This window comes from Heptranchias perlo, chromosome 2 (genome assembly GCF_035084215.1).
Source record: "Heptranchias perlo isolate sHepPer1 chromosome 2, sHepPer1.hap1, whole genome shotgun sequence".
Lineage (NCBI taxonomy): Eukaryota > Metazoa > Chordata > Chondrichthyes > Hexanchiformes > Hexanchidae > Heptranchias > Heptranchias perlo.
Genome location: NC_090326.1, coordinates 171,609,962 through 171,635,119, shown reverse-complemented (window position 1 = coordinate 171,635,119; position 25,158 = coordinate 171,609,962). Strand labels below are relative to the sequence as shown.

The following is a 25,158-nucleotide window of genomic DNA, read 5'->3' as shown; positions in this document are numbered from 1 at the left end:
TTTCATACTGGCAGGCATGGCAGCCATTTTGTGGAGAGTCTCAGAAACCAGTCAGATTATTGACCTGTTCTTTTCCCCTGGTGTTGGTTGAGGGATGAATGGGCCGGATCACTCGGCAGGCTCCCCTTCTCCCAAGAGTTATGGGATCTTTGTCGTCCACCCAAGAGGGTAGAAGGGGCCTCGGTTTAACACCGCATCCTATGGATGGCACCTCCGACAGTGCAGCGCTCCCTCAGTACTGACCCTCCGACAGTGCAGCACTCCCTCAGTACTGACCCTCCGACAGTGCAGCACTCCCTCAGTACTGACCCTCCGACGGTGCAGCACTCCCTCAGTTACTGACCCTCCGACAGTGCAGCACTCCCTCAGTACTGACCCTCCGACAGTGCAGCGCTCCCTCAGTACTGACCCTCCGACAGTGCTGCTCTCCCTCAGTACTGACCCTCCGACAGTGCGGCGCTCCCTCAGCACTGACCCTCCGACAGTGCAGCGCTCCCTCAGTACTGACCCTCCGACAGTGCAGCGCTCCCTCAGTACTGACCCTCCGACAGTGCAGCACTCCCTCAGTACTGACCCTCCGACGGTGCAGCACTCCCTCAGTACTGACCCTCCGACAGTGCAGCACTCCCTCAGTACTGACCCTCCGACAGTGCAGCGCTCCCTCAGTACTGACCCTCCGACAGTGCAGCGCTCCCTCAGTACTGACCCTCCGACGGTGCAGCACTCCCTCAGTACTGACCCTCCGACAGTGCAGCACTCCCTCAGTACTGACCCTCCGACAGTGCAGCGCTCCCTCAGTACTGACCCTCCGACAGTGCAGCGCTCCCTCAGTACTGACCCTCCGACGGTGCAGCACTCCTCAGTACTGACCCTCCGACAGTGCAGCACTCCCTCAGTACTGACCTCCGACAGTGCAGCACTCCCTCAGTACTGACCCTCCGACAGTGCAGCACTCCCTCAGTACTGACCCTCCGACAGTGCAGCGCTCCCTCAGTACTGACCCTCCGACGGTGCAGCGCTCCCTCAGTACTGACCCTCCGACAGTGCAGCACTCCCTCAGTACTGACCCTCCGACAGTGCAGCACTCCCTCAGTACTGACCCTCCGACAGTGCAGCACTCCCTCAGTACTGACCCTCCGACAGTGCAGCGCTCCCTCAGTACTGACCCTCCGACAGTGCAGCGCTCCCTCAGTACTGACCCTCCGACAGTGCAGCGCTCCCTCAGTACTGACCCTCCGACAGTGCAGCGCTCCCTCAGTACTGACCCTCCGACAGTGCAGTACTCCCTCAGTACTGACCCTCCGACAGTGCAGCACTCCCTCAGTACTGACCCTCCGACAGTGCAGCGCTCCCTCAGTACTGACCCTCCGACAGTGCAGTACTCCCTCAGTACTGACCCTCCGACAGTGCAGCACTCCCTCAGTACTGACCCTCCGACAGTGCGGCGCTCCCTCAGTACTGACCCTCCGACAGTACAGCACTCCCTCAGTACTGACCCTCCGACAGTGCAGCACTCCCTCAGTACTGACCCTCCGACAGTGCAGCTCTCCCTCAGTACTGACCCTCCGACAGTGCAGCGCTCCCTCAGTACTGACCCTCCGACAGTGCAGCTCTCCCTCAGTACTGACCCTCCGACAGTGCGGCGCTACCTCAGTACTGACCCTCCGACAGTGCAGCACTCCTCAGTACTGACCCTCCGACAGTGCTGCTCTCCCTCAGTACTGGACCCTCCGACAGTGCAGCACTCCCTCAGTACTGACCCTCCGACAGTGCAGCACTCCCTCAGTACTGACCCTCCGACAGTGCAGCTCTCCCTCAGTACTGAGCCTCCGACAGTGCAACGCTCCCTCAGTACTGACCCTCCGACAGTGCAGCGCTCCCTCAGTACTGACCCTCCGACAGTGCAGCGCTCCCTCAGTACTGACCCTCCGACAGTGCAGCGCTCCCTCAGTACTGACCCTCCGACAGTGCAGCACTCCCTCAGTACTGACCCTCCGACAGTGCGGCACTCCCTCAGTACTGACCCTCCGACAGTGCGGCGTTCCCTCACTACTGACCCTCCGACAGTGCGGCGCTCCCTCAGTACTCACCCTCCGACAGTGCAGCGCTCCCTCAGTACTGACCCTCCGACAGTGCAGCGCTCCTCAGTACTGACCCTCCGACAGTGCAGCGCTCCCTCAGTGCTGACCCTCCGACAGTGCAGCGCTCCCTCAGCACTGCACTGGAGTGTCGGCCTGGATTAAGTGTTGGAGTGGAGCTCAGAGGGAGAGTGCTCCCGACTGGCAGCGATAAAGCAAGCCTTTAAGACGGGCCGTTGGTTGCCCGCTGCCCTGTGCCACTCTGACCCCTGGCACTCCTTTGCCCATTTGTGTGGCCGTGATGTTGGAAGATTGTGAATGGGCCCTGGCGCAGTGTTCTCGGCAGGATGTGGGGCCACTGCCCAGAGACCCATGTGAACTGACTGAAGGTTTGCGCATGTTTGCAGATCAATGGGGTAGCGATGGCAGAGGCCAGGCATGATCAGGCAGTAGCGCTTCTTACGGGCACAGCACCCACCATCACCATGGTAGTAGAACGGGAGATGTCAGAATTAGACAAGTCCACAGACGGGTCAGCCCAGGAGAGGGTTCCCCGACTCTGCACCGAGCAAGGCCGCACTCCCCACCGCCGCCAGGACACTCAGACAGCGAGGAATACCAGGACACGACCATCGAGGAGCTCGCTGTTCAACCAAAGCATCTCCCCCTCGGCACTGAGGACCAGTACCCAGTGGAGGTAAGCGAGGGGGTGTGATCGAATCACTGCTCCGTGGGTCTGACTCTGAGCAGCAAACGGGAATAAACAAAGTGAGTTGGTTTGTTCTCTCCACTCGCTGCTCGTATTTGTATCGTCCGGTCAGACTCTTTCCCTCAGACATCTCCCCCTCCTCCCCCCGACCCCGGACTCTCCCCCCTCCTCCCCCGACCCGGACTCTCCCCCTCCTCCCCCCGACCCCGGACTCTCCCCACTCCTCCCCCGACCCGGACTCTTCCCCCTCCTCCCCCCGACCCCGGACTCTTCCCCTCCTCCCTCCGACCCCGGACTCTCCCCCCTCCTCCCCCCGACCCCGGACTCTCCCCCTCCTCCCCCGACCCCGGACTCTCCCCCCTCCTCCCCCCGACCCCGGACTCTTCCCCCTCCTCCCCCCGACCCGGACTCTTCCCCCTCCTCCCTCCGACCCCGGACTCTTCCCCCTCCTCCCTCCGACCCCGGACTCTTCCCCCTCCTCCCCCCGACCCCGGACTCTCCTCCCCTCCTCCCCCCGACCCCGGACTCTCCCCCCTCCTCCCCCCGACCCCGGACTCTCCCCCCTCCTCCCCCCGACCAGGACTCTCCCCCCTCCTCCCCCCGACCCCGGACTCTTCCCCCACCTCCCCCCGACCCCGGACTCTTCCCCCTCCTCCCTCCGACCCCGGACTCTTCCCCCTCCCCCCCCGACCCCGGACTCTTCCCCCTCCCCCCCCCGACCCCGGACTCTTCCCCCCCTCCCCCCCCCCCGACCCCGGACTCTTCCCCCTCCCCCCCCCCCCCGATCCCGGACTCTTCCCCCCCCCCCCCGATCCGGACTCTTCCCCCCCCCCCCGATCCCGGACTCTTCCCCCTCCCCCCCCCCCGATCCCGGACTCTTCCCCCTCCCCTCCCCCACCCCGGACTCTTCCCCCTCCTCCCCCCGACCCGGACTCTTCCCCCTCCGACCCCGGACTCTTCCCCCTCCGACCCCGGACTCTTCCCCCTCCTCCCCCACCCCGGACTCTTCCCCCTCCTCCCCCCGACCCCGGACTCTTCCCCTCCCCTCCCCCACCCCGGACTCTTCCCCTCCCCTCCCCCACCCCGGACTCTTCCCCCTCCTCCCCCGACCCCGGACTCTTCCCCTCCTCCCCCCGACCCCGGACTCTTCCCCCTCCGACCCCGGACTCTTCCCCCTCCGACCCCGGACTCTTCCCCCTCCTCCCCCGACCCCGGACTCTTCCCCCTCCTCCCCCGACCCCGGACTCTTCCCCCTCCCCTCCCCACCCCGGACTCTTCCCCCTCCCCTCCCCCACCCCGGACTCTTCCCCCTCCTCCCCCCGACCCCGGACTCTTCCCCCTCCTCCCCCCGACCCCGGACTCTTCCCCCTCCTCCCCCGACCCCGGACTCTTCCCCCTCCTCCCCCCGACCCCGGACTCTTCCCCTCCTCCCCGACCCCGGACTCTCCCCCCTCCTCCCCCCGACCCCGGACTCTTCCCCCTCCTCCCTCCGACCCCGGACTCTTCCCCCTCCGACCCCCGACCCCGGACTCTTCCCCCTCCGACCCCGGACTCTTCCCCCTCCTCCCCCACCCCGGACTCTTCCCCCTCCTCCCCCCGACCCCGGACTCTTCCCCCCTCCCTCCCCCACCCCGGACTCTTCCCCCTCCCCTCCCCCACCCCGGACTCTTCCCCCTCCTCCCCCCCGACCCCGGACTCTTCCCCCTCCTCCCCCCGACCCCGGACTCTTCCCCCCTCCTCCCCCCGACCCCGGACTCTTCCCCCTCCCCTCCCCCGACCCCGGTCTCTTCCCGCTCCCCTCCCCCACCCCGGACTCTTCCCCCTCCCCTCCCCCACCCCGGACTCTTCCCCCACCCCTCCCCCACCCCCGACTCTTCCCCCTCCCCTCCCCACCCCCGACTCTTCCCCCTCCCCTCCCCCACCCCCGACTCTTCCCCTCTCCTCCCCCACCCCGGACTCTTCCCCTCCCCTCCCCCACCCCGGACTCTTCCCCCTCCCCTCCCCCACCCCGGACACTTCCCCCTCCCCTCCCCACCCCGGACTCTTCCATCTCCCCTCCCTCACCCCGGACTCTTCCATATCCCCTCCCCACCCCGGACTCTTCCCTCTCCCCTCCCCCACCTCAGACTCTTCCCACACCCTCCTCCACATGCTCTCTTCCCCCATCCCCCCTCCCCAGGCTCTCTTCCCCCATCCCCCCTCCCCAGGCTCTCTTCCCCCATCCCCCCTCCCCTGGCTCTCTTCCCCCATCCCCCCTCCCCAGGCTCACTTCCACCATCCCCCCCTCCCCAGGCTCTCTTCCCCCATCCCCCATCCCCAGGCTCTCTTCCCCCATCCCCCCTCCCCAGGCTCTCTTCCCCCCATCCCCCCTCCCCAGGCTCTCTTCCCCCATCCCCCCTCCCCAGGCTCTCTTCCCCATGCCCCCTCCCCAGGCTCTCTTCCCCCATCCCCCCTCCTCAGGCTCTTTTCCCCCATGCCCCCTCCCAGGCTCTCTCTTCCCCCATGCCCCCTCCCCAGGCTCTCTCTTCCCCCATGCCCCCTCCCCAGGCTCTCTCTTCCCCCATCCCCCCTCCCCAGGCTCTCTCTTCCCCCATCCCCCTCCCCAGGCGCTCTCTTCCCCCATGCCCCTCCCCAGGCTCTCTTCCCCCATCCCCCCTCCCCAGGCTCTCTTCCCCCATGCCCCCTCCCCAGGCTCTCTCTTCCCCCATCCCCCCTCCCCAGGCTCTCTTCCTCCATCCCCCCTCCCCAGGCTCTCTTCCCCCATCCCCCCTCCCAGGCTCTCTTCCCCCATCCCCCCTCCCCAGGCTCTCTTCCCCCATCCCCCCTCCCCAGGCTCTCTTCCCCCATCCCCCCTCCCCAGGCTCTCTTCCCCCATCCCCCCTCCCCAGGCTCTCTTCCCCCATCCCCCCCTCCCCAGGCTCTCTCCCCCTCAGATGTTTCTGCAGCTTTGAGGAATATCTGTCTGCAGGGTCCAGCCTTGTACCCGAGGGTCGTGTTGTGTGAGGATTGAGCTGTGTTTGTGCGAGGGGCCTATTAGCTGGTGCGTGTGTGGTGTTTCGGTGTGGGGTTTATTACCCGGTGTGTGTGGTGTTTCGGGGAGGGGTTTTATTACCCGTGTGTGTGGTGTTTCGGTGAGGGGTTTATTACCCGGTGTGTGTGGTGTTTCGGTGTGGGGTTTATTACCCGGTGTGTGTGGTGTTTCGGGGAGGGGTTTATTACCCGGTGTGTGTAGTGTTTCGGGAGGGGTTTATTACCCGGTGTGTGTGGTGTTTCGGTGTGGGGTTTATTACCCGGTGTGTGTGGTGTTTCGGTGAGGGGTTTATTACCCGGTGTGTCTGGTGTTTCGGTGAGGGGTTTATTACCCGGTGTGTGTGGTGTTTCGGTGAGGGGTTTATTACCCGGTGTATCTGGTGTTTCGGTGAGGGGTTTTTTACCCGGTGTGTCTGGTGTTTCGGTGAGGGGTTTTATTACCCAGTGTTTTGGTGTGGGGTTTATTACCACGGTGTGTGTGGTGTTTCGGTGAGGGGTTTATTACCCGGTGTGTCTGGTGTTTCGGTGAGGGGTTTTATTACCCAGTGTTTCGGTGTGGGGTTTATTACCCGGTGTGTGTGGTGTTTCGGTGAGGGGTTTATTACCCAGTTTATGTGATGTTTCGGGGAGGGGTTTATTACCCGGTGTGTGTGGTGTTTCGGTGAGGGGTTTATTACCCGTTGTGTGTGGTGTTTCGGTGAGGGGTTTATTACCCGGTGTGTGTGGTGTTTCGGTAAGGGGTTTATTACCCAGTGTTTCGGTGAGGGGTTTATTACCCGGTGTGTGGTGTTTCGGTGTGGGGTTTATTACCCGGTGTGCGTGGTGTTTCGGGGAGGGGTTTATTACCCGGTGTGTCTGGTGTTTCGGTGAGGGGTTTATTACCCGTTGTGTGTGGTGTTTCGGGGAGGGGTTTATTACCCGGTGTGTGTGGTGTTTCGGGGAGGGGTTTATTACCCGGTGTGTGTGGTGTTTCGGTGTGGGGTTTATTACCCGATGTGTCTGGTGTTTCGGTGAGGTGTTTATTACCCGGTGTGTGTGGTGTTTCGGTGAGGTGTTTATTACCCGGTGTGTGTGGTGTTTCGGGGAGGGGTTTATTACCCGGTGTGTGTGGTGTTTCGGGGAGGGGTTTATTACCTGGTGTGTGTGGTGTTTCGGTGAGGTGTTTATTACCCGGTGTGTGTGGTGTTTCGGTGTGGGGTTTATTACCCGGTGTATGTGGTGTTTTGGTGAGGGGTTTTATTACCCGGTGTGTGTGGTGTTTCGGTGTGGGGTTTATTACCCGGTGTGTATGGTGTTTCGGGGAGGGGTTTATTACCCGGTGTGTCTGGTGTTTCGGTGAGGGGGTTTATTACCCGGTGTGTGTGGTGTTTCGGTGTGGGGTTTATTACCCGGTGTGTGTGGTGTTTCGGTGAGGGGTTTATTACCCGGTGTGTGTGGTATTTTGGTGAGGGGTTTATTACCTGTTGTGTGTGGTGTTTCGGTGAGGGGTTTATTACCCGGTGTTTCAGTGTTGGGTTTTATTACCCAGTGTTTCGGTGAGGGGTTTATTACCCGGTGTGTGTGGTGTTTCGGTGAGGGGTTTATTACCCGGTGTGTGTGGTGTTTCGGTGTGGGGTTTATTACCCGTTGTGTGTGGTGTTTCGGTGAGGCGGTTATTACCCGGTGTGTGTGGTGTTTCGGTGTGGGGTTTATTACCCGGTGTGTGTGGTGTTTCGGTGAGGGGTTTATTACCCGGTGTGTGTGGTGTTTCGGTGAGGGGTTTATTACCTGGTGTTTGTGGTATTTTGGTGAGGGGTTTATTACCTGTTGTGTGTGGTGTTTCGGTGAGGGGTTTATTAGCCGGTGTTTCGGTGTTGGGTTTTATTACCCAGTGTTTCGGTGAGGGGTTTATTACCCGGTGTGTGTGGTGTTTCGGTGAGGGGTTTATTACCCGGTGTGTGTGGTGTTTCGGTGTGGGGTTTATTACCCGGTGTGTGTGGTGTTTCGGTGTGGGGTTTATTACCCGTTGTGTGTGGTGTTTCGGTGAGGGGTTTATTACCCGGTGTGTGTGGTGTTTCGGTGTGGGGTTTATTACCCGGTGTGTGTGGTGTTTCGGTGAGGGGTTTATTACCCGGTGTGTGTGGTGTGTTGGTGTGGGGTTTATTACCCAGTGTGTGTGGTGTTTCGGGGAGGGGTTTATTACCCGGTGTGTGTGGTGTTTCGGTGTGGGGTTTTATTACCCAGTGTTTCGGTGTGGGGTTTATTACCCGGTGTGTGTGGTGTTTCGGTGAGGGGTTTATTACCCGGTGTGTGTGGTGTTTCGGTGAGGGGTTTATTACCCGGTGTGTGTGGTGTTTCGGTGTGGGGTTTATTACCCGGTGTGTGTGGTGTTTCGGTGAGGGGTTTATTACCCGGTGTGTGTGGTGTTTCGGTGAGGGGTTTATTACCCGGTTAGTGTGGTGTTTCGGTGTGGGGTTTATTACCCGGTGTGTGTGGTGTTTCGGTGTGCGGTTTATTAGCCGGTGTTGACGATGCTCTCACTGACCCGTTCTGATCTGTTTCTGACTCCAGGAGATCACACTGTTGAAGACAGGCGGCCCCCTGGGACTGAGCATCGTTGGGGGAAGTGACCATGCCAGTCACCCGTTCGGGATTCATGAGCCGGGCGTCTTCATCTCAAAGGTACACAGTCCATAATACTCCCGCTGATCAGGTGCATTTCCTGTGCTGGGGAGTGAGTGCGGACCTTGGGCCGTTGGATTATTATGGGATTGATACAGGGCGATGGGGAGAGTGGGGCAGTGGGATTATTATGGGATTGATACAGAGCGATGGGGAGAGAGAGGCAGTGGGATTATTATGGGATTGACACAGAGCGATGGGGAGAGAGGGGCAGTGGGATTATTATGGGATTGATACAGGGCGATGGGTAGAGAGAGGCAGTGGGATTATTGTGGGATTGATACAGGGCGATGGGGAGAGAGGGGCAGTGGGATTATTATGGGATTGATACAGGGCGATGGGGAGAGAGGGGCAGTGGGATTATTATGGGATTGATACAGGGCGATGGGGAGAGAGGGGCAGTGGGATTATTATGGGATCGATACGGGGCGATGGGGAGAGAGGGGGCAGTGGGATTATTATGGGATTGATACAGGGCGATGGTGAGAGAGGGGCAGTGGGATTATTATGGGATTGATACAGGGCGATGGGGAGAGAGGGGCAGTGGGATTATTGTGGGATTGATACAGGGCGATGGGGAGAGAGGGGCAGTGGGATTATTATGGGATTGATACATGGCGATGGGGAGAGAGTGGGGCAGTGGGATTATTATGGGATTGATACAGGGCGATGGGGAGAGAGGGGCAGTGGGATTATTATGGGATTGATACAGGGCGATGGAGAGAGAGAGGCAGTGGGATTATTATGGGATTGATACAGGGTGATGGGGAGAGTGGGGCAGTAGGATTATAATGGGATTGATACAGGGCGATGGGGAGAGAGGGGCAGTGGGATTATTATGGGATTGATACAGGGCGATGGGGAGAGAGGGGCAGTGGGATTATTATGGGATTGATACAGAGCGATGGGGAGAGAGGGGCCGTTGGATTATTATGGGATTGATACAGGGCGATGGGGAGAGTGGGGCAGTGGGATTATTATGGGATTGATACAGAGCGATGGGGAGAGAGAGGCAGTGGGATTATTATGGGATTGACACAGAGCGATGGGGAGAGAGGGGCAGTGGGATTATTATGGGATTGATACAGGGCGATGGGTAGAGAGAGGCAGTGGGATTATTGTGGGATTGATACAGGGCGATGGGGAGAGAGGGGCAGTGGGATTATTATGGGATTGATACAGGGCGATGGGGAGAGAGGGGCAGTGGGATTATTATGGGATTGATACAGGGCGATGGGGAGAGAGGGGCAGTGGGATTATTATGGGATCGATACGGGGCGATGGGGAGAGAGGGGGCAGTGGGATTATTATGGGATTGATACAGGGCGATGGTGAGAGAGGGGCAGTGGGATTATTATGGGATTGATACAGGGCGATGGGGAGAGAGGGGCAGTGGGATTATTGTGGGATTGATACAGGGCGATGGGGAGAGAGGGGCAGTGGGATTATTATGGGATTGATACATGGCGATGGGGAGAGAGTGGGGCAGTGGGATTATTATGGGATTGATACAGGGCGATGGGGAGAGAGGGGCAGTGGGATTATTATGGGATTGATACAGGGCGATGGAGAGAGAGAGGCAGTGGGATTATTATGGGATTGATACAGGGTGATGGGGAGAGTGGGGCAGTAGGATTATAATGGGATTGATACAGGGCGATGGGGAGAGAGGGGCAGTGGGATTATTATGGGATTGATACAGGGCGATGGGGAGAGAGGGGCAGTGGGATTATTATGGGATTGATACAGGGCGATGGGGAGAGAGGGGCAGTGGGATTATTATGGGATTGATACAGGGCGATGGGGAGAAAGGGGCAGTGGGATTATTATGGGATTGATACAGGGCGATGGGGAGAGTGGGGCAGTGGGATTATTATGGGATTGATACAGGGCGCTGGGGAGAGAGGGGCAGTGGGATTATTATGGGATTGATACAGGGCGATGGGGAGAGAGTGGCAGTGGGATTATTATGGGATTGATACAGGGCGATGGGGAGAGAGGGGCAGTGGGATTATTATGGGATTGATACAGGGTGATGGGGAGAGGGGGCAGTGGGATTATTATGGGATTGATACAGGGCGATGGGGAGAGAGTGGGCAGTGGGATTATTATGGGATTGATACAGGGCGATGGGGAGAGAGGGGCAGTGGGATTATTATGGGATTGATACAGGGCGATGGGGAGAGAGTGGGGCAGTGGGATTGTTATGGGATTGATACAGGGCGATGGGGAGAGAGTGGGGCAGTGGGATTATTATGGGATTGATACAGGGCGATGGGGAGAGAGGGGTAGTGGGATTATTATGGGATTGATACAGGGCGATGGGGAGAGAGGGGCAGTGGGATTATTATGGGATTGATACAGGGCGATGGGGAGAGTGGGGCAGTGGGATTATTATGGGATTGATACAGGGCGATGGGGAGAGAGGGGCAGTGGGATTATTATGGGATTGATACAGGGCGATGGGGAGAGAGGGGCAGTGGGATTATTGTGGGATTGATACAGGGCGATGGGGAGAGAGGGGCAGTGGGATTATTATGGGATTGATACAGGGCGATGGGGAGAGTGGGGCAGTGGGATTATTATGGGATTGATACAGGGCGATGGAGAGAGAGGGGCAGTGGGATTATTATGGGATTGATACAGGGCGATGGGGAGAGAGGGGCAGTGGGATTATTATGGGATTGATACAGGGCGATGGGGAGAGAGTGGGGCAGTGGGATTATTATGGGATTGATACAGGGCGATGGGGAGAGAGTGGGGCAGTGGGATTTTTATGGGATTGATACAGAGCGATGGGGAGAGAGGGGCAGTGGGATTATTATGGGATTGATACAGGGTGATGGGGAGAGAGGGGCAGTGGGATTATTATGGGATTGATACAGGGCGATGGGGAGAGAGTGGGGCAGTGGGATTATTATGGGATTGATACAGGGCGATGGGGAGAGAGTGGGGCAGTGGGATTATTATGGGATTGATACAGAGCGATGGGGAGAGTGGGGCAGTGGGATTATTATGGGATTGATACAGGGCGATGGGGAGAGAGGGACAGTGGGATTATTATGGGATTGATACAGGGTGATGGGGAGAGAGGGGCAGTGGGATTATTATGGGATTGATACAGGGCGATGGGGAGAGAGGGGCAGTGGGATTATTATGGGATTGATACAGGGCGATGGGGAGAGAGGGGCAGTGGGATTATTATGGGATTGATACAGGGCGATGGGGAGAGTGGGGCAGTGGGATTATTATGGGATTGATACAGGGCGATGGGGAGAGAGAGGCAGTGGGATTATTATGGGATTGATACAGGGCGATGGGGAGAGAGGGGCAGTGGGATTATTATGGGATTGATACAGGGCGATGGGGAGAGTGGGGCAGTGGGATTATTATGGGATTGATACAGGACGATGGGGAGAGAGGGACAGTGGGATTATTATGGGATTGATACAGGGCGATGGGGAGAGAGGGACAGTGGGATTATTATGGGATTGATACAGGGCGCTGGGGAGAGAGGGGCAGTGGGATTATTATGGGATTGATACATGGCGATGGGGAGAGAGTGGGGCAGTGGGATTATTATGGGATTGATACATGGCGATGGGGAGAGAGTGGGGCAGTGGGATTATTATGGGATTGATACAGGGCGATGGGGAGAGAGGGGCAGTGGGATTATTATGGGATTGATACAGGGCGATGGAGAGAGAGAGGCAGTGGGATTATTATGGGATTGATACAGGGTGATGGGGAGAGTGGGGCAGTAGGATTATAATGGGATTGATACAGGGCGATGGGGAGAGAGGGGCAGTGGGATTATTATGGGATTGATACAGGGCGATGGGGAGAGAGGGGCAGTGGGATTATTATGGGATTGATACAGGGCGATGGGGAGAGAGGGGCAGTGGGATTATTATGGGATTGATACAGGGCAATGGGGAGAAAGGGGCAGTGGGATTATTATGGGATTGATACAGGGCGATGGGGAGAGTGGGGCAGTGGGATTATTATGGGATTGATACAGGGCGCTGGGGAGAGAGGGGCAGTGGGATTATTATGGGATTGATACAGGGCGATGGGGAGAGAGTGGCAGTGGGATTATTATGGGATTGATACAGGGCGATGGGGAGAGAGGGGCAGTGGGATTATTATGGGATTGATACAGGGTGATGGGGAGAGGGGGCAGTGGGATTATTATGGGATTGATACAGGGCGATGGGGAGAGAGTGGGCAGTGGGATTATTATGGGATTGATACAGGGCGATGGGGAGAGAGGGGCAGTGGGATTATTATGGGATTGATACAGGGCGATGGGGAGAGAGTGGGGCAGTGGGATTGTTATGGGATTGATACAGGGCGATGGGGAGAGAGTGGGGCAGTGGGATTATTATGGGATTGATACAGGGCGATGGGGAGAGAGGGGTAGTGGGATTATTATGGGATTGATACAGGGCGATGGGGAGAGAGGGGCAGTGGGATTATTATGGGATTGATACAGGGCGATGGGGAGAGTGGGGCAGTGGGATTATTATGGGATTGATACAGGGCGATGGGGAGAGAGGGGCAGTGGGATTATTATGGGATTGATACAGGGCGATGGGGAGAGAGGGGCAGTGGGATTATTGTGGGATTGATACAGGGCGATGGGGAGAGAGGGGCAGTGGGATTATTATGGGATTGATACAGGGCGATGGGGAGAGTGGGGCAGTGGGATTATTATGGGATTGATACAGGGCGATGGAGAGAGAGGGGCAGTGGGATTATTATGGGATTGATACAGGGCGATGGGGAGAGAGGGGCAGTGGGATTATTATGGGATTGATACAGGGCGATGGGGAGAGAGTGGGGCAGTGGGATTATTATGGGATTGATACAGGGCGATGGGGAGAGAGTGGGGCAGTGGGATTTTTATGGGATTGATACAGAGCGATGGGGAGAGAGGGGCAGTGGGATTATTATGGGATTGATACAGGGTGATGGGGAGAGAGGGGCAGTGGGATTATTATGGGATTGATACAGGGCGATGGGGAGAGAGTGGGGCAGTGGGATTATTATGGGATTGATACAGGGCGATGGGGAGAGAGTGGGGCAGTGGGATTATTATGGGATTGATACAGAGCGATGGGGAGAGTGGGGCAGTGGGATTATTATGGGATTGATACAGGGCGATGGGGAGAGAGGGACAGTGGGATTATTATGGGATTGATACAGGGTGATGGGGAGAGAGGGGCAGTGGGATTATTATGGGATTGATACAGGGCGATGGGGAGAGAGGGGCAGTGGGATTATTATGGGATTGATACAGGGCGATGGGGAGAGTGGGGCAGTGGGATTATTATGGGATTGATACAGGGCGATGGGGAGAGAGAGGCAGTGGGATTATTATGGGATTGATACAGGGCGATGGGGAGAGAGGGGCAGTGGGATTATTATGGGATTGATACAGGGCGATGGGGAGAGTGGGGCAGTGGGATTATTATGGGATTGATACAGGGCGATGGGGAGAGAGGGACAGTGGGATTATTATGGGATTGATACAGGACGATGGGGAGAGAGGGGCAGTGGGATTATTATGGGATTGATACAGGGCGATGGGGAGAGAGGGACAGTGGGATTATTATGGGATTGATACAGGGCGCTGGGGAGAGAGGGGCAGTGGGATTATTATGGGATTGATACATGGCGATGGGGAGAGAGTGGGGCAGTGGGATTATTATGGGATTGATACAGGGCGATGGGGAGAGAGTGGGGCAGTGGGATTATTATGGGATTGATACAGGGTGATGGGGAGAGAGTGGCAGTGGGATTATTATCGGATTCATACAGGGCGATGGGGAGAGAGTGGGGCAGTGGGATTATTATGGGATTGATACATGGCGATGGGGAGAGAGGGGCATTGGGATTATTATGGGATTGATACAGGGCGATGGGGAGAGAGTGGGGCAGTGGGATTATTATGGGATTGATACAGGGCGATGGGGAGAGAGGGGCAGTGGGATTATTATGGGATTGATACAGGGCGATGGGGAGAGAGGGGCAGTGGGATTATTATGGGATAGTGATAGGGGACTCGATTGTAAGGGGAATAGACAGGCGTTTCTGCGGACGCAACCGAGACTCCAGGATGGTATGTTGCCTCCCTGGTGCAAGGGTCAAGGATGTCTCGGAGCGGCTGCAGGACATTCTGGAGGGGGAGGGTGAACAGCCAGTTGTCGTGGTGCATATAGGTACCAACGATATAGGTAAAAAACGGGATGAGGTCCTACAAGCTGAATTTAGGGAGTTAGGAGTTAAACTAAAGAGTAGGACCTCAAAGGTAGTAATCTCAGGATTGCTACCAGTGCCACGGGTTCGTCAGAGTAGGAATGACAGGATAGCTAAGATGAATACGTGGCTTGAGAGATGGTGCAAGCTGGAGGGATTCAAATTCCTGGGCCATTGGAACCGGTTCTGGGGGAGGTGGGACCAGTACAAATTGGACGGTCTGCATCTGGGCAGGACTGGAACCAATGTCCTAAGGGGAGTGTTTGCCAGTGCTGTTGGGGAGGGTTTAAACTAATGTGGCAGGGGGATGGGAACCGATGCAGGAAGTCAGTGGGAAATAAAGTGGTGACAGAAACAAAAGGCAGTAAGGGAGAGTGTACAGAACATGACCGGACAGATGGTCTGAGAAAGCGGGGCAAAGACCAAGGGAAGTCTAGATTAAACTGCATTTATTTCAATGCAAGAAGTCTGATGGGCAAGGCAGATGAACTCAGGGCATGGATGGGTACATGGGACTGGGATGTTATAGCTATTACTGAAACATGGCTAAGGGAGGGGCAGGACTGGCAGCTCAATGTTCCAGGGTACAGATGCTATAGGAAAGATAGAGCAGGAGGTAAGAGAGGAGGGGGAGTTGCGTTCTTGATTAGGGAGAACATCACGGCAGTAGTGAGAGGGGATATATCCGAGGGTTCGCCCACTGAGTCTATATGGGTAGAACTGAAAAATAAGAAGGGAGAGATCACTTTGATAGGATTGTACTACAGACCCCCAAATAGTCAACGGGAAATTGAGGAGCAAATATGTAAGGAGATTACAGACAGCTGCAAGAAAAATAGGGTGGTAATAGTAGGGGACTTTAACTTTCCCAACATTGACTGGGACAGCCATAGCATTAGGGGCTTGGATGGAGAGAAATTTGTTGAGTGTATTCAGGAGGAATTTCTCATTCAGTATGTGGATGGCCCGACTAGAGAGGGGGCAAAACTTGACCTCCTCTTGGGAAATAAGGAAGGGCAGGTGACAGAAGTGTTAGTGAGGGATCACTTTGGGACCAGTGATCATAATTCCATTAGTTTTAAGATAGCTATGGAGAAGGATAGGTCTGGCCCAAAAGTTAAAATTCTAAATTGGGGAAAGGCCAATTTTGATGGTATTAGACAGGAACTTTCAGAAGTTGATTGGGAGAGTCTGTTGGCAGGCAAAGGGACGTCTGGTAAGTGGGAGGCTTTCAAAAGTGTGTTAACCAGGGTTCAGGGTAAGCACATTCCTTATAAAGTGAAGGGCAAGGCTGGTAGAAGTAGGGAACCTTGGATGACTCGGGAGATTGAGGCACTAGTCAAAAAGAAGAAGGAGGCATATGACATGCATAGGCAGCTGGGATCAAGTGGATCCCTTGAAGAGTATAGAGATTGCCGGAGTAGAGTTAAGAGAGAAATCAGGAGGGCAAAAAGGGGATATGAGATTGCTTTGGCAGATCAGGCAAAGGTGAATCCAAAGAGCTTCTACAAATACATAAAGGGCAAAAGGGTAACTAGGGAGAGAGTAGGGCCTCTTAAGGATCAACAAGGTCATCTAAGTGCGGAACCACAAGAGATGGGTGAGATCCTGAATGAATATTTCACATCGGTATTTACGGTTGAGAAAGGCATGGATGTTAGGGAACTTGGGGAAATAAATAGTGATGTCTTGAGGAGTGTACATATTACAGAGAGGGAGGTGCTGGAAGTCTTAACGCGCATCAAGGTAGATAAATCTCCGGGACCTGATGAAATGTATCCCAGGACGTTATGGGAGGTTAGGGAGGAAATTGCGGGTCCCCTAGCAGAGATATTTGAATCATCCACCGCTACAGGTGAGGTGCCTGAAGATTGGAGGGTAGCAAATGTTGTGCCTTTGTTTAAGAAGGGCGGCAGGGAAAAGCCTGGGAACTACAGACCAGTGAGCCTGACATCTGTAGTGGGTAAGTTGTTAGAGGGTATTCTGAGGGACAGGATCTACAGGCATTTGGAGAGGCAGGGACTAATTAGGAACAGTCAGCATGGTTTTGTGAGAGGAAAATCATGTCTCACGAATTTGATTGAGTTTTTTGAAGGGGTAACCAAGAAGATAGATGAGGGCTGTGCAGTAGACGTGGTCTACATGGACTTCAGCAAAGCATTTGACAAGGTACCGCATGGTAGGTTGTTACATAAGGTTAAATCTCATGGGATCCAAGGTGAGGTAGCCAATTGGATACAAAATTGGCTTGACGACAGAAGACAGAGGGTGGTTGTCGAGGGTTGTTTTTCAAACTGGATGCCTGTGTCCAGCGGTGTGCCTCAGGGATCGGTGCTGGGTCCGCTGTTATTTGTTATTTATATTAATGATTTGGATGAGAATTTAGGAGGCATGGTTAGTAAGTTTGCAGATGACACCAAGATTGGTGGCATTGTGGACAGTGAAGAAGGTTATCTAGGATTGCAACGGGATCTTGATAAATTGGGCCAGTGGGCCGATGAATGGCAGATGGAGTTTAATTTAGATAAATGTGAGGTGATGCATTTTGGTAGATCGAATCGGGCCAGGACCTACTCCGTTAATGGTAGGGCGTTGGGGAGAGTTATAGAACAAAGAGATCTAGGAGTACAGATTCATAGCTCCTTGAAAGTGGAGTCACAGGTGGATAGGGTGGTGAAGAAGGCATTCAGCATGCTTGGTTTCATTGGTCAGAACATTGAATGCAGGAGTTGGGATGTCTTGTTGAAGTTGTACAGGGCATTGGTGAGGCCACACTTGGAGTACTGTGTACAGTTCTGGTCACCCTATTATAGAAAGGATATTATTAAACTAGAAAGAGTGCAGAAAAGATTTACTAGGATGCTACCGGGACTTGATGGTTTGACTTACAGGGAGAGGTTAGACAGACTGGGACTTTATTCCCTGGAGAGTAGGAGGTTAAGGGGTGATCTTATAGAAGTCTATAAAATAATGAGGGGCATAGATAAGGTCGATAGTCAAAATCTTTTCCCAAAGGTAGGGGAGTCTATAACGAGGGGGCACAGATTTAAGGTGAGAGGGGAGAGATACAAAAGGATCCAGAGGGGCAATTTTTTCACTCAAAGGGTGGTGAGTGTCTGGAACGAGCTGCCAGAGGCAGTAGTAGAGGCGGGTACAATTTTGTCTTTTAAAAAGCATTTGGACAGTTACATGGGGAAGATGGGTATCGAGGGATATGGGCCAAGTGCAGGAAATTGGGACTAGCTTAGTGGTATAAACTGGGCGACATGGACATGTTGGGCCGAAGGGCCTGTTTCCATGTTGTAACTTCTATGATTCTATGATTCTATGATACAGGGCGATGGGGAGAGAGGGGCAGTGGGATTATTATGGGATTGATACAGGGCGATGGGGAGAGAGGGGCAGTGGGATTATTATGGGATTGATACAGGGCGATGGGGAGAGAGGGGCAGTGGGATTATTATGGGATTGATACAGGGCGATGGGGAGAGAGGGGCAGTGGGATTATTATGGGATTGATACAGGGTGATGGGGAGAGAGGGGCAGTGGGATTATTATGGGATTGATACAGGGCGATGGGGAGAGAGGGGCAGTGTGATTATTATGGGATTGATACATGGCGAAGGGGAGTGAGTGGGGCAGTGGGATTATTATGGGATTGATACAGGGCGATGGGGAGAGAGGGGCAGTGGGATTATTATGGGATTGATACAGGGCGATGGGGAGAGAGAGGCAGTGGGATTATTATGGGATTGATACAGGGCGATGGGGAGAGAGGGGCAGTGGGATTATTATGGGATTGATACAGGGCGATGGGGAGAGAGTGGGGCAGTGGGATTATTATGGGATTGATACAGGGCGATGGGGAGAGAGGGGCAGTGGGATTATTATGGGATTGATACAGGGCGATGGGGAGAGAGTGGGGCAGTGGGATTATTATGGGATTGATACAGGGCGATGGGGAGAGAGGCAGTGGGATTATTATGGGATTGATACAGGCCGATGGGGAGAGAGGGGCAGTGGGATTATTATGGGATTGATACAGGGCGATGGGGAGAGAGAGGCAGTGGGATTATTATGGGATTGATACAGGGCGATGGGGAGAGAGGGGCAGTGGGATTATTATGGGATTGATACAGGGCGATGGGGAGAGGGTGGTGCAGTGGGATTATTATGGGATTGATATAGGGCGATAGGGAGAGAGGGGCAGTGGGATTATTATGGGATTGATACAGGGCGATGGGAAGAGAGGGGCAGTGTGATTATTATGGGATTGATACAGGGCGATGGGGAGAGAGGGGCAGTGGGATTATTATGGGATTGATACAGGGCGATGGGGAGAGAGAGGCAGTGGGATTATTATGGGATTGATACAGGGCGATGGGGAGAGAGGGGCAGTGGGATTATTATGGGATTGATACAGGGCGATGGGGAGAGAGGGGCAGTGGGATTATTATGGGATTGATACAGGGCGATGGGGAGAGGGTGGTGCAGTGGGATAATTATGGGATTGATATAGGGCGATGGGGAGAGAGGGGCAGTGGGATTATTATGGGATTGATACAGGGCGATGGGGAGAGAGTGGGGCAGTGGTATTATTATGGGATTGATACAGGGCGATGGGGAGAGTGGGGCAGTGGGATTATTATGGGATTGATACAGGGCGATGGGGAGAGAGGGGCAGTGGGATTATTATGGGATTGATACAGGGCGATGGGGAGAGAGGGGGGCAGTGGGATTATTATGGGATTGATACAGTGCGATGGGGAGAGAGTGGCAGTGGGATTATTATGGGATTGATACATGGCGATGGGGAGAGGGGCAGTGGGATTATTATGGGATTGATACAGGGCGATGGGGAGAGAGAGGCAGTGGGATTATTATGGGATTGATACAGGGCGATGGTGAGAGAGGGGCAGTGGGATTATTATGGGATTGATACAGGGCGATGGGGAGAGAGGGGCAGTGGGATTATTATGGGATTAATACAGGGCGATGGGGAGAGTGGGGCAGTGGGATTATTATGGGATTGATACAGGGCGATGGGGAGAGAGGGGCAGTGGGATTATTATGGGATTGATACAGGGCGATGGGGAGAGAGGGGCAGTGGGATTATTATGGGATTGAAAGAGGGTGATGGGGAGAGAGGGGCAGTGGGATTATTATGGGATTGATACAGGGCTATCGAGGCGTTGGATTAATATAGAATGATGTGAGTTGAACAGGGCTCGATTAAAGGCACTGAGTGGAGATGTGGTGTCGATGAGTCATAGCCCTGTTCTGTTGGACCCTGAATCGGGCCCCTGACCGTTGCCTGTTGTTTATAGAACCATAGAAAAGATACAGCACAGAAGGGGGCCATTCAGCCCATCGTGTCCGCACCGGCTCGAAGAACAACCAGGTGCCCATTCTAATCCCACCTTCCAGCACCCAGTCCGTAGTCCTGCAGCTTACAGCACTTTAGGTCCAGGTACTTTTTAAAAAGAGTTGAGGGTCCCTCCCTCTACCACCAATTCGGGCAATGAATTCCATGCACCCACCACCCTCTGGGTAAAAATGTTTTTCCTCATGTCCCCTCTAATCCTTCCGCCAATCAGCTTGAATCTATGCCCTCTAGTTCTTGAACTCTCCGCGAGGGGAAACAGGTACTTCCAAAGAAACAGAAAAAAATAGGAGCAAGAGTAGGCCATTCGGCCCTTCGGGCCTGCTCCGCCATTCAAAATGATCATGGCTGATTGTCCAACTCAGGACCCTGTCCCCGCTTTTTCCCCATATCCCTTGATCCCTTTAGCATTAAGAAATATATCTATCTCCTTCTTGAATACATCTAATGACTTGGCCTCCACTGCCTTCTGTGGTAGAGAATTCCACAGGTTCACCACCCTCTTGAGTGAAGAAATTTCTCCTCATCTCGGTTCTAAATGGCATACCCCGTATCCTGAGACTGTGACCCCTGGTTCTGGACTCCCCAGCCATCGGGAACATCTTCCCTGCATCCAGTCTGTCTAGTCCTGTTAGAATTTTATATGTTTCAATGAGATCACCTCTCATTCTTCTAAACTCTAGTGAATATAGGCCTAGTCGACCCAATCTCTCCTCGTACGTCAGTCCTGCCATCCCAGGAATCAGTCTGGTAAACCTTCGTTGCACTCGCTCCATGGCAAGGACATCCTTCCTCAGATAAGGAGACCAAAACTGCACACAATACTCCAGATGTGGTGTCACCAAGGCCATGTATAACTGCAGTAAGACATCCCTGTTCTTGAACTCAAATCCTCTTGCAATGAAGGCCAACATACCATTCGCCTCGAGTCCATAGAATTTTGGAAGATGATCACCAATGCATCCACTATTTCCAGGGCCATTTCCTTTAGTACTCTGGGATGTCGATTATCAGGCCCTGGGGATTTGTCAGCCTTTAGCCCCATTAATTTCCCTAGCACTTTTTTTTTACGAATACTGGTTTCCTTCAGTTCCTGCCTCTCACTCGACCCTTGGTTCCGTAACATTTCTGGGAAGTTATTTGTGTCCTCCTTTGTGAAGACAGAACCAAAGTATGTGTTTAATTGTTCTGACATTTCTTTGTTCCCCATTATAATTTCCCCCATTTCTGACTGTAATTGACCTACATTTGTCATAGAATCATAGAAGTTTACAACATGGAAACAGGCCCTTCGGCCCAACATGTCCATGTCGCCCAGTTTATACCACTAAGCGAGTCCCAATTGCCTGCATTTGGCCCATATCCCTCTATACCCATCTTACCCATGTAACTGTCCAAATGCTTTTTGAAAGACAAAATTGTACCCGCCTCTACTACTGCCTCTGGCAGCTCGTTCCAGACACTCACCACCCTTTGAGTGAAAAAATTGCCCCTCTGGACCCTTTTGTATCTCTCCCCTCTCACCTTAAATCTATGCCCCCTCGTTATAGACTCCCCTACCTTTGGGAAAAGATTTTGACTATCGACCTTATCTATGCCCCTCATTATTTTATAGACTTCTATAAGATCACCCCTAAACCTCCTACTCTCCAGGGAAAAAAGTCTCAGTCTATCCAACCTCTCCCTATAAGTCAAACCATCAAGTCCCGGTAGCATCCTAGTAAATCTTTTCTGCACTCTTTCTAGTTTAATAATATCCTTTCTATAATAGGGTGTCCAGAACTGTGCACAGTATTCCAAGTGTGGCCTTACTAATGTCCTGTACAACTTCAACAAGACATCCCAACTCCTGCATTCAATGTTCTGACCAATGAAACCAAGCATGCCGAATGCCTTCTTCACCACCCTATCCACCTGTGACTCCACTTTCAAGGAGCTATGAACCTGTACTCCTAGATCTCTTTGTTCTATAACTCTCCCCAATGCCCTACCATTAACGGAGTAGGTCCTGGCCCGATTCGATCTACCAAAATGCATCACCTCACATTTATCTAAATGAAACTCCATCTGCCATTCATCGGCCCACTGGCCCAATTTATCAAGATCCCGTTGCAATCCCAGATAACCTTCTTCACTGTCCACAATGCCACCAATCTTGGTGTCATCTGCAAACTTACTAACCATGCCTCCTAAATTCTCATCCAAATCATTAATATAAATCACAAATAACAGCGGACCCAGCACCGATCCCTGAGGCACACCGCTGGACACAGGCATCCAGTTTGAAAAACAACCCTCTACAACCACCCTCTGTCTTCTGTCGTCAAGCCAATTTTGTATCCAATTGGCTACCTCACCTTGGATCCCGTGAGATTTAACTTCATGTAACAACCTACCATGCGGTACCTTGTCAAATGCTTTGCTAAAGTCCATGTAGACCACGTCTACTGCACAGCCCTCATCTATCTTCTTGGTTACCCCTTCAAGAAACTCAATCAAATTCGTGAGACATGATTTTCCACTCACAAAACCATGCTGACTGTTCCTAATCAGTCCCTGCCTCTCCAAATGCCTGTAGATCCTGTCTCTCAGAATACCCTCTAACAACTTACCCACTATAGATGTCAGGCTCACCGGTCTGTAGTTCCCAGGCTTTTCCCTGCTGCCCTTCTTAAACAAAGGCACAACATTTGCTACCCTCCAATCTTCAGGCACCTCACCTGCAGCGGTGGATGATTCAAATATCTCTGCTAGGGGACCCGCAATTTCCTTCCTAACCTCCCATAACGTCCTGGGATACATTTCATCAGGTCCCGGAGATTTATCTACCTTGATGTGCGTTAAGACTTCCAGCACCTCCCTCTCTGTAATATGTACACTCCTCAAGACATCACTATTTATTTCCCCAAGTTCCCTAACATCCATGCCTTTCTCAACCGTAAATACCGATGTGAAATATTCATTCAGGATCTCACCCATCTCTTGTGGTTCCGCACATAGATGACCTTGTTGATCCTTAAGAGGCCCTACTCTCTCCCTAGTTACTCTTTTGCCCTTTATGTATTTGTAGAAGCTCTTTGGATTCTCATTTGCCTTATCTGCCAAAGCAATCTCATGTCCCCTTTTTGCCCTCCTGATCATCACTAATCTTTTTCTCTTGACATTTATAGAAGCTTTTACAGTCAGTTTTTATGTTCCCTGCTAGTTTACTCTCATACTCTATTTTTCCCCCCTTCATCAATCTCTTTGTTCTCCTTTGCTGAATTCTGAACTGCTCCCAATCCTCAGGCTTGCCGCTTTTTCTGCCAATTTTATATGTCTCCTCTTTGGATCTAATACTATCCCTAATTTCTTTTGTAAGCCACGGTTGAGCCACCTTTCCTGTTTTATTTTTGTGCCAGACAGGAATGAATAATTGTTGTAATTCCTGCACACGTTCTTTAAATATTAGCCATTGCCTATCCACCATCATCCCTTTTGGTGAAGTTCCCCAATCTATCATAGCCAACTCACACCTCATACTTTCGTAATTTCCTTCACTTAGATTCAGGACCTGAGTTTTGGATTCATTCCTGTCGACTCTGTCTGGGCATCTCATAATTTTGTACACCTCAATCAAGTCTCCCTTCAGCCTCCTCTGCTCCAAGGAAAACAACCCCAGCCTATCCAATCTCTCCTCGTAGCTGCAATTTTCAAGCCCTGGCAACATTCTTGTAAATCTTCTCTGCACTCTCTCCAAAGCAATTACGTCCTTCCTGTAATGTGGTGACCAGAACTGCGCACAATACTCCAGCTGTGGCCTTCCCAGTGTTTTATACAGTTCCATCATTACATCCCTGCTTTTGTATTCTATACCTCGGCTAATAACGGAGAGCATTCCGTATTCCTTCTTCACAACCTTATCTACCGTACTGCCACCTTCAGGGACCTGTGCACATGCACTCCAAGGTCTCTCACTTCCTCTCCCCCTCTCAATATATTCCCATTTACTCCGTATTCCCTTTTACTGTTTGCCCTCCCTAAGTGCATTACCTCACACTTCTCCAGGTTGAACTCCATTTGCCACTTTTCCGCCCACTCCACCAACCCATTGATATCTTCTTGGAGTCTACAGCTATCCTCTTCACTATCAACTACACGGACAATTTTTGTGTTGTCTGCAAATTTGCCAATCATGCCCCCTACATTCAAGTCCAAATCATTAATATATACCACAAACAGCAAGGGACCCAACACTGAGCCCTGTGGCACACCACTGGAAATGGATTTCCATTCGCAAAGACATCCATCGACTTTTACCCTTTGTTTCCTGTTACTGAGACAATTTTGGATCCAATTCGCCACATTTCCCTGTATCCCATGGGCTTTTACCTTTCTGACCAGTCTGCCATGTGGGACCTTGTCAAATGCCTGTAGACAACATCCACTGCACTACCATCATCAATCCTCCTTGTCACTTCCTCAAAGAATTCAATCAGATTTGTAAGGCAGGACCTTCCTTGAACAAATCCATGCTGACTATCCCTGATTAAACCATGCCTTTCCAAGTGACAGTTTATCCTATCTCTCAGTATTGAATCGATTTGTGTTTCAGGTTATTCGGGACGGGCTGGCAGCTCGGACTGGGCTTCGGGTGGGAGACCGCATTTTGGAAGTGAACGGCATCGACCTTCGGCACGCCACTCACCAGGAGGCGGTGATGGCCCTGCTGTCCAACCAACAGGAGATCCAGCTGCTGGTGCGCAGGGACCCTCCACCCCCAGGGATGCAGGTGAGATAACGAGGAGGTCGGCCTTGTCCAGCCTCTCACTGATTGATCGACGGAAGCTTTAAATCCTGGGCCACCTCTCAGTGTCGGGGCTCCTCAATCTGTCGTCTGCCGGCTTAGTCTGGGATCAGCAGTTTTCTGGACCGATTCAGTGATGGTGCAGGAGCCTATGCTCACTGGGGTTACAGAGTCACTGACAGGGCCATAATGGGCAGTGATATCACTGGCACTGGGGCACTGACAGGGCCATGATGGGCAGTGATATCAC

At 53.4% G+C, this 25,158-nt stretch overlaps 1 protein-coding gene across 1 annotated transcript in view; it reads left to right on the top strand.

Annotated features, from left to right (window-relative positions):
* scrib (scribble planar cell polarity protein) overlaps nt 1–25,158 on the top strand; it is a 296,559-nt gene that overhangs the window by 131,052 nt on the left and 140,349 nt on the right. Inside the window, 4 exon segments of the mRNA XM_067996625.1 lie at nt 2,486–2,609; nt 2,612–2,775; nt 8,368–8,478; nt 24,717–24,893. Of these exon segments, the coding sequence (XP_067852726.1) occupies nt 2,486–2,609; nt 2,612–2,775; nt 8,368–8,478; nt 24,717–24,893 (576 nt within the window).